Source organism: Ammodytes marinus (genome assembly GCF_949987685.1).
Source record: "Ammodytes marinus genome assembly, chromosome: 19".
Taxonomy (NCBI): domain Eukaryota; kingdom Metazoa; phylum Chordata; class Actinopteri; order Uranoscopiformes; family Ammodytidae; genus Ammodytes; species Ammodytes marinus.
Genome location: NC_137223.1, coordinates 13,618,345 through 13,630,024, shown reverse-complemented (window position 1 = coordinate 13,630,024; position 11,680 = coordinate 13,618,345). Strand labels below are relative to the sequence as shown.

The window sequence follows — 11,680 nt, the reverse complement described above, 5'->3', positions numbered from 1 at the left end:
AGACGAAATGCAAAAAACAGGAGCGATCAGTTTAAAAACTGCAGGTATGGACACTGCCGGTGGCTTGAAAGTTTATCTTTGACCTGCGGTCCACTGAAAAGTTATTTCATTGGGGCTTTAAGGGAATGTTAAATAACATGTAGCCTATACGCAATGAAATTAATGAATGGTAGCACGGTGGGTGTAGCCCATAGATAGTATGGTGTAGCCTTTTGTGAGAGGCTGGTTGAAGGGTTTCTGTATGCCTAGCTGAAAGTCCGCAGAAGTGACAGTCGACGAAAAGCGTAGAGATGTGAAATAACAAAGAGTTTAGGAACCAAAACCAAAAGAGCATCTGCACTAATGATTCAATGAGCTAGACCAGCCTACAACAACCGGAAATGACTTTCGGAAGCGGAAACACGAACTAGGCGGAAGAGAGATGTTAACAATGGAATCAAGATCCCACCAGCAACCATGACATGTCCGGTATGCGCCCCAAGCCTTCAGAATAAAAGACAAGAATTTAAACAATTACAAAAATGGTTTCAAAATACTTTAATTTAGTTATCAACAGTCATGCCAGTTAAATAAAGCCATTACTAATAACTAAACACACACACACACACACACACACACACACACACACACACACACACACACACGCACACACACACACATATAAAGAAGTTCCAATTTAAATAATCTGTCTGATTAATATGACACTTATTTATTTCATGTCTATCAAAAAAAATTGTCAAAAGCACAAGGCAGCACTAGCACTACTAATGCTAAAACAGAATTTAAATTAAAACAATAGGCCTACCTAAAATGCACAAGTTTTACAGAAATGGTACACTGCCATGTCACATTGTTCTGTCTGATACACAGACCAAGGAACATGTGAATCTGTGCCGCCTATAATATTATTAATCGGGGAAAGGACCCAAGCGCAGATATAAACAAACAGCAATTCAGCAGCTGTACAGCTAATTCTACAAACCTTGTATGCTTGTATTACATTATGTATGTAATATGATAACTATACTGTGCATCCATTTTTCATGACAAAACACTGTGTGGCAAAGTGGCAAATTATCAGTAAAAATGTTTAATAATGCATATTTTTGTTATTTTATGTCTACATATTTAATTACACCTTAAGAATAAATGAACGGAGAATAATGTATAATGTGTGAAGTTTGTGCTCGATTAAAGTTTTAAACATACCATGTTTGTGTGAGTGTCGCTTTTATTCTGAAGGACTCGCACCGGAAGTGTCATTGTTGTTGCTGCAGCTGGATCTCAGGCGGAATCACAAAATCAATTAAGTTATGAAAAATACCATTAATTGCCTTTCTTTGTCGCCGCGGCTCATGAAGACATGGCGGATCTCCAGACGTCGTGCATTTGAGGCGTGTGATGGCGTATCTTCCGATGACAAAAAACATCTCAACACATTGGAATATTTACGTTTTTTAGGTAAGTTAGCTCGATAGCCCCACGGCTAATTTAGCTGTAGCTTAACATGTTTAGCCAAAGCTGATATTTACTTGTCAGTCATTACTACGCGCTGATGAGGACGCGTTTAGTTAAGTTTCTCATTAGGTATCACTGTCAGTTTTTATATGCGTATTTTTTTGTTTGTGTAAAATGCCATTACACTGACATCACACGCTAGCTGTGTCCTGTGTGGGGGGACAGGGCTCAGTTTAAAGTGCTAGCTGACTCGCTTGAATGCTCTCTGTCGTATTTGCAGCACCAGAGCTAATGTGTTAGCCATTTTTTTTGGTGTTTGTTTACATACATCAGCTCACGCCCAGTAAACACACTCAAATGACATGTACTGTCAGTTATATTGTTATAGACATTGTTCATGATTGGCACATGCCAATAAACAGCTAGGTAAGAGTTTATTAACTACACTGTGTTATAGTATTTAGCTGTCTTTATTGGGACTTAATATATTTGCCAAAAGCATTGAGTCGTTAGTGTAGTAAGACACTCGTATAGTGTCTGGCTGCATGGTGTTATATAGTTGGTACTTGGGCTTAACTGACTGAAGCGGCCAGAAAAATCTATGTGACACATAGTTATTGACCAAAGAAGCTGTACTACTGTGTATGAGCCGAATTTGTATTGATTTCACCTTCACTTTGAAGTAAGCGATTGCTGATAGTAATTGAACTGTGTTATTGTATTTCGGAATTCAATTTAAGAAGTGACACCTTTTGTTAAAACTGGTTAGTTCATTAACAGAAAATAACTATTTCGATGATCAATTAACCATGCAAGTCATATTTAAAGCAAATAATGCCTAAGATTAACTGTGTCCAGCTTGTCAAATGTAAATATTTGCTCTTTTTTCTTTTTGCTACCAATTTATTCAAATGTATCTGTAGGGATTTGTTTTTCTTCAAACAATAATTTGTATTGATTCTAACTGATTGTGTCTCGCTCACATCTACAGAAATACTGCAGAATAACTTCCAGACGGACGAGAATGAGCTGATGGTTGTGAAAGTCTGCGAGAAGACGCCGCAAAAGAGGGAGAGGCTGACTGGAAGATGCCAAGAAAAAAACAACAGAATCCACAGCCAGTCAAGTGTAGGTATTTCAGCGATCTCTCTAGAAGGTGGAAAATGTGATTTCATGATGTTTAGCCGAGCTCCTAGACTGGAAAGTGTTGCTCACATCATGTTTGTTTTAACAAGGTACAGCAGCTGTGGCTTGACAATTAGCTTTTCAAATTAAATCCCCATCGGTATATTGGCCTGCTCGTTTACAACATGGGGCCCTGTTTCTCAGCTTTACATCTGGACACCAGGCGTGGCTGTTTGAGTACTGGATATGTTTCCCCATCGATCATGCTGCTGACCAAAAGTACTGTAACTAGTTTAGTTTAGTTTAGTTTTATTTGTGCAGATAAACAAGATTAAAATGGCAAGAAGATGCGCATAGACATACATAAATGCACGGGTGGGACAAAAGAAACCCCGAAGGGCTTATAAGGGATGTCCACCTGATATTAAAATACAATAAGGTAAAGAAATAAAAGAAAAGAAAAAAAGACATTTGAACTAGTAATGCAGTTCAAATGTAATGTCACATTCAGCATTAATTGGAATTCCTTTAAAATGTGCATGTTGATGCTTGTACAAATGGGAATATATTAGAGCTATTAACTGTGTTTAAAAACAGGGACATTTTTAGATACTTTTTATTATTCAATATGTAGTACCTGTTCTATCGTATTAGCAATTAATCAGTAACTTCAGAGTTTCATTATGCACCAAACATATTGTCCTGATTCCATGATGAAAGCTAACAAAATCAGTGTGGCTTAATACAAAAGTTCCCAATGATCAAAGGGGTAGTATTTGTTGAACCCGCTTCTGCCTTCCTCCTAACAAACACACCCAGACAATCACTTTGTCTTTAAGATGGTACTGTTGTTGATGTTACCACCTCCTGGGATGCATCGAAATTTAGTTTTTTGTTATATAAGTATTTCAGCAACAGTAATCGGTTCATGCCGACAAAACATATTCACAACTTGGGGGCGCCCTTAGCTCAGTTGGTAGGGCGTGCCCCCATTGGGCCTCGGCCAGCAGCGGACCCGGGTTCGATTCCAGCCCGCGGTCGTTCTCTGCATGTCACTCCCCTCTCTGCCCCATTTCAACTCTGTCTCTACACTATCAATAAAGCATAAAAATGCCAAAGAAATATCTTAAAAAAAAAAAAAAACATATTCACAACTTGGAAAATCCTCAGTATCCGAGCGCTCGTTATTGATCGGTATATACTGTATACTTAAAACACCAAAAACTAATCTTATGGTCATTAAGTAATTAATAATACATCTAATGTCCTGCATTTCTGTGCCTCTTTTACAATCAAATATTTCCATTCTCTTGACTAACATGTCCCAGTGAAATTGAGATTTGTTTTGCACCTATTTCATAGCCATCTTTAAATGTTTATTTGAGGTGTGGCTCTGTGAAAAAGAGCAAACGTCCCACACAGTCTAGTTAGGTTCTTGTCATTGTGAAAAACACTTAAATAACCAGTAGATGGCAGCATTGATGCTTTTAGTTAATGACTTGCCAAAGCAGAGGGCTGCTGAGCATGGTGCCCTTGAATGAGCCTGCTAGTAGCTTTCCTGAATAGTGACAGCTGTGAGATAGCTGTTTTGGACGCCATTAGGCTTGGGAGACCGAGTTAGAAATCTCAGGCGTCATTAGCTGTAGCTGCTGGAAAAAGAGCACCATCTGTTAAATGTTGGCAGTTTTTATTCATTTAATGCCGTCTGGATACGTTAAATGGCTTGACAGGGGGATCACAAAAGCTTTGGTTTAAAACATTTTTTTTGGGCAAATCTGGAAAATGATGATAATTTTTTTCAGCCATTTATTCATTTATTCCCCTTCAGCAAAGCTCAACATACATAATGAGTTCTTCAATAACATTTTGCAGCAGACTTTACAATCTTTACAACTATTGATATTTCCTTAGAGGCAATAAAACAAGTATTTGAAGATTTGATTTCTTTGTTGGGCTGCAAACGACTCCGGTTGCGTCTGTTCTCAAGAATCCTCAAGACTGGGCAGTTTCTCTAACATGTTCCTTTCTGCTGTCATGTGTCAGGGCCATGAGGAGGTGTAAATGTTTTGATGGTAATTGGTTGTTTTCTGTCACTGCAGTGGATTCTGAAGATGGTGTAGCCATTGAAGCTCCAGGAAGCCTCACCTTAGACACAGACTTCATTCTGGGACAAGATCTTGAGTTTGGAGATCCTGATCATGACCACAAGATTCTAGGCCTGGAAAAGTTCTCAGGTTTGTAAATCTCTTTTCCTTTTTTGTTGTTGATATAATAAAGTTTTAACTTTATAATCCTTCAGATGTCAATCGTAGTAGATGCGGCGACACCTGTAGTTACCGTGGTTACAACAAGTGCATAAGCAACAAACTATGTTGGAAATATAACAGAAGTGTATGCAACTGGTGTATCCCTTAACAGCACAGCCTAAAAACAAATTTTCTTTTAGTAAGTCAAAAACAACCGCAACCTTGATCTATTTTCATGCTACGCATCGCACAAGGAGTTGGAGGTGTGCAGCCTGTCGCTTACAACTTTTCTTCTAACAGCTCCTTCTATTTCCAGTTCTCAATGTAATATTGAAATGAACCAACTGACCAAAACTGCCAATAATGTCTGCCAACAGGCTTGTTTTTGTTGATCCGTAGTGGTTAGAGGCATGACAATGTTCATTGTGTTTCAAGTGGTTACTTCACAATTAAAGAAACCACATGTTTGGAATGCTTTTAATGTGAATCAGCCTGTAGGTTTGGTTTGCATCAGCAGTACATTTAAGAGATACATTATTTGTTGCTTAAAATTAGTTTCTATGTGTGTATGATTTTGAAGATTTGGTTGCGCCAATAGCTCCCGCTCTTCCCTAACCGCGACAAAATAGGCAAGACAGACAGTCTGAGGATAGCCTATTATCACTGGTTCGCTCTTACTACCAGCGCAACATTGCGGTGTCCCCTCTCTACCATATAGAGAATGAAAACACATTGAATAGCTAACCCCGCCCCCAAATGCTGACACTAAATAGTATTTAAGAAACTGTTACTTTAAAGTAACAATCATATGGATTGTTACTTTAAAGGTTAGCTGTCTTTATACTGTAGCTGTCCATTCACTTTTCAGTAGGGCAAAATCTGCCCAAAAAGTTTCTCTTTTCTAGTGTCTCACTGTTTTCAAACAATGCATGTTGACCTTCCTGCTTGTGTGTTCTGTATATTTCAAAGACATCCCGAAATATGGCAAGAGTGTCTAGTGATTTATAAACAAAAGGGAGGATCACACAGCCTGGCCATTATAGCACATTTCACATTTACTTTGCAATTTTGATCTTCCTTTGATGAAAGGACGGAGGTTGCATCATTATGTTTCGTGTGAGCTGCACACATTTGCACATCCTGCTGTCACGAAAAAAAACATCACGAATCTCAATCTGAAATCTGAATTATTTGAATGGTTTTATGGCTGAGGGAAAAGTAGAGGCCTCTTCTTGTTTGTGAATTGGTTTCTCAATTGCGTGCCCCCTTTCTATGTGCGACAGACAGACAGGGAAGAGCAATGGAAACTACCACCAGCTCATATTTTCCCCCAAGCATGGCACTCCTTTGTCAGAGAGAGTGAGCTGCAAATGGGAAAAGAAGAAGAAAAAAGGAGCAGAAAGAGGCACCATTATGATATAATGGTCGTAAAAAATAGGACTATTACCATCAAGGACACTATTAGAAGAAGGCATTTACTCATAATCATCATCAGCATCATGGGCCGCTCCCACCGGCCCACTGCCATTAAAGTTTCATCATCATCATCATCATCATCATCATCATCATCATCATCATCATCATCATCATCATCATCATCATCATCATCATCATCATCATCATCATCATCATCATCATCATCATCATCATCATCATCATCATCATCATCATCATCATCATCATCATCATCATCATCATCATCATCATCATCATCATCATCATCCTCCCCCCCCTCCCCCTCCCCCCCTCAACCATTACAGTCATCATCATCATCATTAGGCTTTGGTAATCATCCACGCAGGGCTGCAGTGGGGGCAGGATAAAAAGGGCAGCCTCCCCTCTCGTCTTCCTCACATCCAGCCTCTGCCTTCGTCTGTGAAGGAAGCTGCCTCTCCTTTCTCGTGGCTGGTTTTGCTCTCGGATGCACAAACCAAAGCGCGCTGTGCACTGTCTTGGAGATTTTTCTGGGAAAAGCATCTCTTCCTTTTCTTTTTTGTTGAAACATTTTTTACTTAGTTTGCAGTCGTCGTTGCAGGTTTGCACTGTGAGTATCAAATGCTTCCCAGAAAATTCACTTTTTTTTTCTTTTGCCACGACAAGAGAGATCTTTCTCTGTGCTGAAGTTACCTGATGGAAAATAGAGAGCGTCGCTGGTTGATCCTTTGTATACAGTCTATGGTTGATTTCTTCCTCTGTCAGATCATTGAGGAGATAGAGTTTGAACTGGATGTGTGCTGTTAGGTGTCTCACTTTTAAACTATGGCTCATGTTATAACCCAGTCTGACTTTAGTTCATTCGTATGCATGTCTCGGTAAAATGAAGTACTACTATCAGATGTGGTGTCATTATTTTTATGCTAACAGTGTAAACCATATTGGAGTTTGTGTTCTATGTGAAAATATCTATTATTGTGTCAGAAGGCCCTATTTAAAAAAAGGCATCCCTGGTGTATATCTTGTTGTGGTATTTTATCTGGGTTTTCTGTCACTTTTCACTGGGGTTGTCAAATATCTCTGCCCAGCTGCCCCTCAGCCAATGACACGTCATCATCCTGTGTATCTATGAAAAACAAATTGTTGGATTTTCCCTGGATTGTAGGGAGTTTAGTAATGAACCTGTTACACAATGTATTAGTTCGGTGATATATTTACAACATGATAGGATACTTTAAATAATTGGCAGGTCACTAAGATGCTCTGTTTGTCTGTTTTCAGTAGCTCTGTAATGACAAGTGGATTTTGAGTGTCTGAAAGAAGAAATGTATTTTTCTGTCTTTTTCTTCTCCCGATCAGAAGTAGCTGCTGAGATTGGTTTCTCTGTGTATCCTCTGGGTGATGAGGAGAGCCCCGTCTACGGCCAGCTCAGCATGGAGAGTGAAACGGAAAACTCGCACGGCACAACAACCAACACCGCTAGGCAAGACGAGGGCAGCACCTCCCAGTCCGAGCCCGGCTTTCCCCCCTTCCTGTCCTGCAGGGGCTGTGGACAGCTCCGAGATGAACCTCTGGGACCTGGCATGGACCTAGTCGGCCCGTACTGCCTCAGGTGCTGCAAAGCCAAAAGCACGGACTTCTGTTCACCTTTTGGGAGCATGAGCGGGATGCGCTCCGGTTCACATTTGCAGCTCGACGAAGAAGAAGAGGAAGAAGAAGAAGAAGAAGAGGAGGAGGTGGAAAGCGACATGGGGGACAAAGCACTGACGGATGAGGACAAATGTCCCAAACTGCACTCCTGTCACCTCTGCGGCTTCTCCTCACGCTACGCCAACCACGTCAAGCGTCACATGAAAACACACAACGGGGAGAAGCCCTATAACTGCCCGCTGTGCACTTACGCCTCGGCCCAGCTGGTCAACCTGCAGAGACACCTGCGCATTCACACCGGGGAAAAACCCTTCAAGTGTGACCGCTGCAACTTTGCCTGCAGTTCCCTTGGCAACCTCAAGAGGCACCAGCGCATGCATGTTCCCAATGCAGGGGCGGGACAGGACAACCCGCCGCAACCTGCCAGTGGCCAGAACAGCCTGAAGAGACATGTGACTGGACAAACAGCTGACGAGGAAGTGTCTGGTGTCTCAGCTAAAGGTATGTATCACTTAATTTGTTAATTATTTCATCCATAGCTGCTTTAAAAAAAAAAGTATAGTCATGAATGATATGCAATCTTGAAACATACTACAGACCCTTTCAAACGCTTTGATTTAGTAATTTAGTAAATAATTCTCAATGAATCTTTTTGTGCAGTTTCAGAAGTTGCGAGGCCGACTTCAAACCTGAGTTTGACAGCCCAGAACAATGACTACCTATCAGCGTTTGATGACTTGAAGGGGGCATCACCAGCGCCCATCCCAGCCCCTAACCCGGCTCCTGGCCACCAGCCTGCGCCCCTACTGGAGAGCAGAGGGACCAGAGGAGGCGTAGTAGACGGCCCCGCCCTCCCCCCGTCACTGTTCCCTTTCACCTGCCGGTTGTGTGGCATTGTCCTGGAGGACGAGGACGGCTCCTCTGCCCAGATCTGTGCCAAGTGTACCCTGGAGATGCTGACCAAAGACTCCTCGTCCTCTCCCAACAGCCCCGGCGAGCGCAGCGACAAGGTGTACACCTGCGCCGCCTGCCCTTTCCTCACGCACTACCCCAACCACTTGGCACGCCACATGAAAACCCACAGCGGCGAGAAACCATACAAGTGTCCCCAGTGCGACTACGCCTCGGCGCACTTCGACAACCTGAAGCGGCACCACAGAGTGCACACAGGAGAGAAGCCTTACAAGTGCCATTTGTGTGACTACGCCTGCGGGAACCTGGCCAACCTGAAGCGCCACCAGCGGGTGCACTCTGGCGCCAAGCCCTTCCAGTGCGACGTGTGCAGTTACAGCTGCAACCAGAGCATGAACCTCAAGCGCCACATGCTGCGGCACACGGGAGAGAAGCCGTACAAGTGTCAGGAGTGTGGCTACACCACCGGCCACTGGGACAATTACAAGAGGCATCAGAAGAAGCACGGCCTGGCCACAGACGGCTGGGTCAAAGTTCCAATGACCGGCAACAGTGAAGAGGAGGAAGTGAGGAAAGGGATGAGTGTGGCCACTCAAACACACAGGAATGAAACGGAGGGGCAGTATCTGTCGAGGGAGGAAGCTCAGACAATACACTCCTGCTACAAACTTGAGATTGTATAAAATCTAACACTAAACTAAGCTACCAGCAACTTATTTTTTTTCACAGAGCCTTTATATTGTTTTAGTGTGTGTATCTGTCGTTAGTGTTTTGTCGGACGTCTTCGAAGGCTGCTAATTGTTTATATGTAGAATTTCGCACAGTTATGAAAAACAATTGTTTTCAGAATCTTTTGATGAGTCTGTTCCAGAGTTTGTCTTGTACTCTGTGTTTGCGTTAAGAGACAAATGGATGTTTCTCTACCGTGGAAGTCCCTTGACTGTATCATTCTGTAGGTTGCACAACACTTGGCTAATTCTGACATTTCCCTCTCATATTACAACACATATCTGGTTCTTCATTCTAGGACAGAGAAAGATAACAAATACTCAACACATGGAACTCAGCTATTTTCACCTAGGCAGTTGTGCTGCACTGTGTAGTTCATATAAAGTTTATTTTTTAAATAAGAAGAAATTAATATTTTAACACATTTGGTTAAAGCTTTCGTTCTGTATTACACACTCACTTGAATGTCTCTGATAAACGATTTGTTTCCCATCCTCCTGTCAAATTGACTTACATTTTGGTTTGCTCCATAATTTTATTTTAATAACAAAGGAATTTATTTTAGTTAATTAAGTTTATACTTTAAACTACACAGTGCAGCTGTAAGTAGAGATGGGTCCTTGTAGGGGCCATATTATTGTGAGTTGATTGCATTTTGGGCTCAAGCTCTGGTAATGGCATGCCTTCAGATTAGTTTACTAATGTATGTACTACTAGCAAAGTGCTACTTAATAGTACTGGATCTGTTTGACCCTTGATAAACGACATTGTTGAATAAGGTTTGGTTAACCTACATGAATAATATCCAGTGTCTTAAACTCTATTGTCATTCTTGCCAAACTGCTCAGGATTATAAAATGTGATGTGGCAGATTTAAAAATTTGACCAAACCTATACATATGAGTTTTTTAAACACTAAAATTGCATGCACAAGCATTTTGAAAGGCCCTCATTAGTCTAGATTTGGTTGTATGTTTAAATAAAAAGCACAATTATACACATGCAGGTGCATTTGGAAGGTTCAAGACTTAAATTGCGCACGGTTAAAAAAAAAGATGTGATGTGATTCAGGAGTGACATCAGTCTTAAAAAGAGCATGTTGTTGAAATGATTTGTTTCCCCCAAAAAACTTGTACTTGCTACATATCATTAATCTTCAAATTTGTTCACTTTTGTGAGGGCGACTGCTTAAACACCTTCATTTTGATTACTATTAACTGTAAAATTAGACTATTCTCGTGTTTTTTTTTTTACTTGAAAAAAATGACACTTAGTAAGCATGTAGGTGTGTAATTGTCGTTTTCTTTTCTAATGTGGCTGTAACACACTGCTAGAAGTTCATACTTAAAGGTGCTGTAAGCGGAATGGTTCTTTTAGCTAACTTCCTGTCAGTTACTGCAGTTAGCAGTCCCCTCGCTCGTCCCTACGTCACCACATTAATGCACTGCGGTCTTCAAGCAGCGAGTTATCTAGCATCATCTCAGATCCATAAGTGTGATAAAACATGAGAAAAACCATCAAAACGGACATTGGAAAGGATTTTTACCTGCTCCGCCATTGTAGGCGCATAAACATTCACCCATGTGTCGCTCTGGCGTGCACCAGCAGTGAGACAGGTTTCGGTTTGTAGTGTTCTCTCTTGTGATTGGATATACATTTTGGGATCCTCCAATAAGTTTATTTGCCGATTACATGCAGAGCAGCTGACTGAGAGATCGGCTTTATGAAACGCACATATTGTGTAAGTGATCACTTTATTAATAAAGAGCAATTTAACACTTATATTAACATAAATAAACTGCTTACGTCACCTTTAAATATATATTGAATGTTTTTATTTTGAATGTGCGATGTCATTTAGTTAGAATGAGAAGATAAGGGGAACTGTGATTAATCTCAACTCTCTTTGATTTACTATTATATGCAAGAGAGATTTTTCAGGTTGCCAACTTGCCATGATGCAATGGAACATTGAATCCATTGATTAGAACAGACATCCCTTAAGTTTCCATTTTTGTCTTTATGCAGTGTCTCATAAATGCCTTAACGTGAGTATTTTGAAATAAACACATGGGATTTATTTCATTGAATGTCAGAAAACAGACTGGATGTATATTTATTTTTTC

At 40.9% G+C, this 11,680-nt stretch overlaps 1 protein-coding gene across 1 annotated transcript; it reads left to right on the top strand.

Annotated features, from left to right (window-relative positions):
• The first annotated feature begins 1,357 nt into the window (after nucleotides 1–1,357).
• Nucleotides 1,358–11,464, top strand: znf513a (zinc finger protein 513a). The gene is made up of 5 exons (XM_080047618.1): nucleotides 1,358–1,461; nucleotides 2,450–2,586; nucleotides 4,683–4,817; nucleotides 7,623–8,414; nucleotides 8,574–11,464. Exons 2-5 carry the CDS (start codon nucleotides 2,547–2,549, stop codon nucleotides 9,506–9,508), a joined length of 1,902 nt encoding a protein of 633 aa, XP_079903744.1. The 5' UTR covers nucleotides 1,358–1,461; nucleotides 2,450–2,546; the 3' UTR covers nucleotides 9,509–11,464.
• The last annotated feature ends 216 nt before the right edge of the window (nucleotides 11,465–11,680 follow it).

Excerpts from the sequence above, each read along its gene's own strand:
- znf513a (XM_080047618.1), top strand. The coding sequence starts at position 2,547 with ATGCCAAGAAAAAAACAACAGAATCCACAGCCAGTCAAGT. Across the intron at positions 4,818-7,622 it reads AGGCCTGGAAAAGTTCTCAG|AAGTAGCTGCTGAGATTGGT; the intron begins GTTTGTAAATCT and ends TCTCCCGATCAG. Across the intron at positions 8,415-8,573 it reads GTCTGGTGTCTCAGCTAAAG|TTTCAGAAGTTGCGAGGCCG; the intron begins GTATGTATCACT and ends CTTTTTGTGCAG.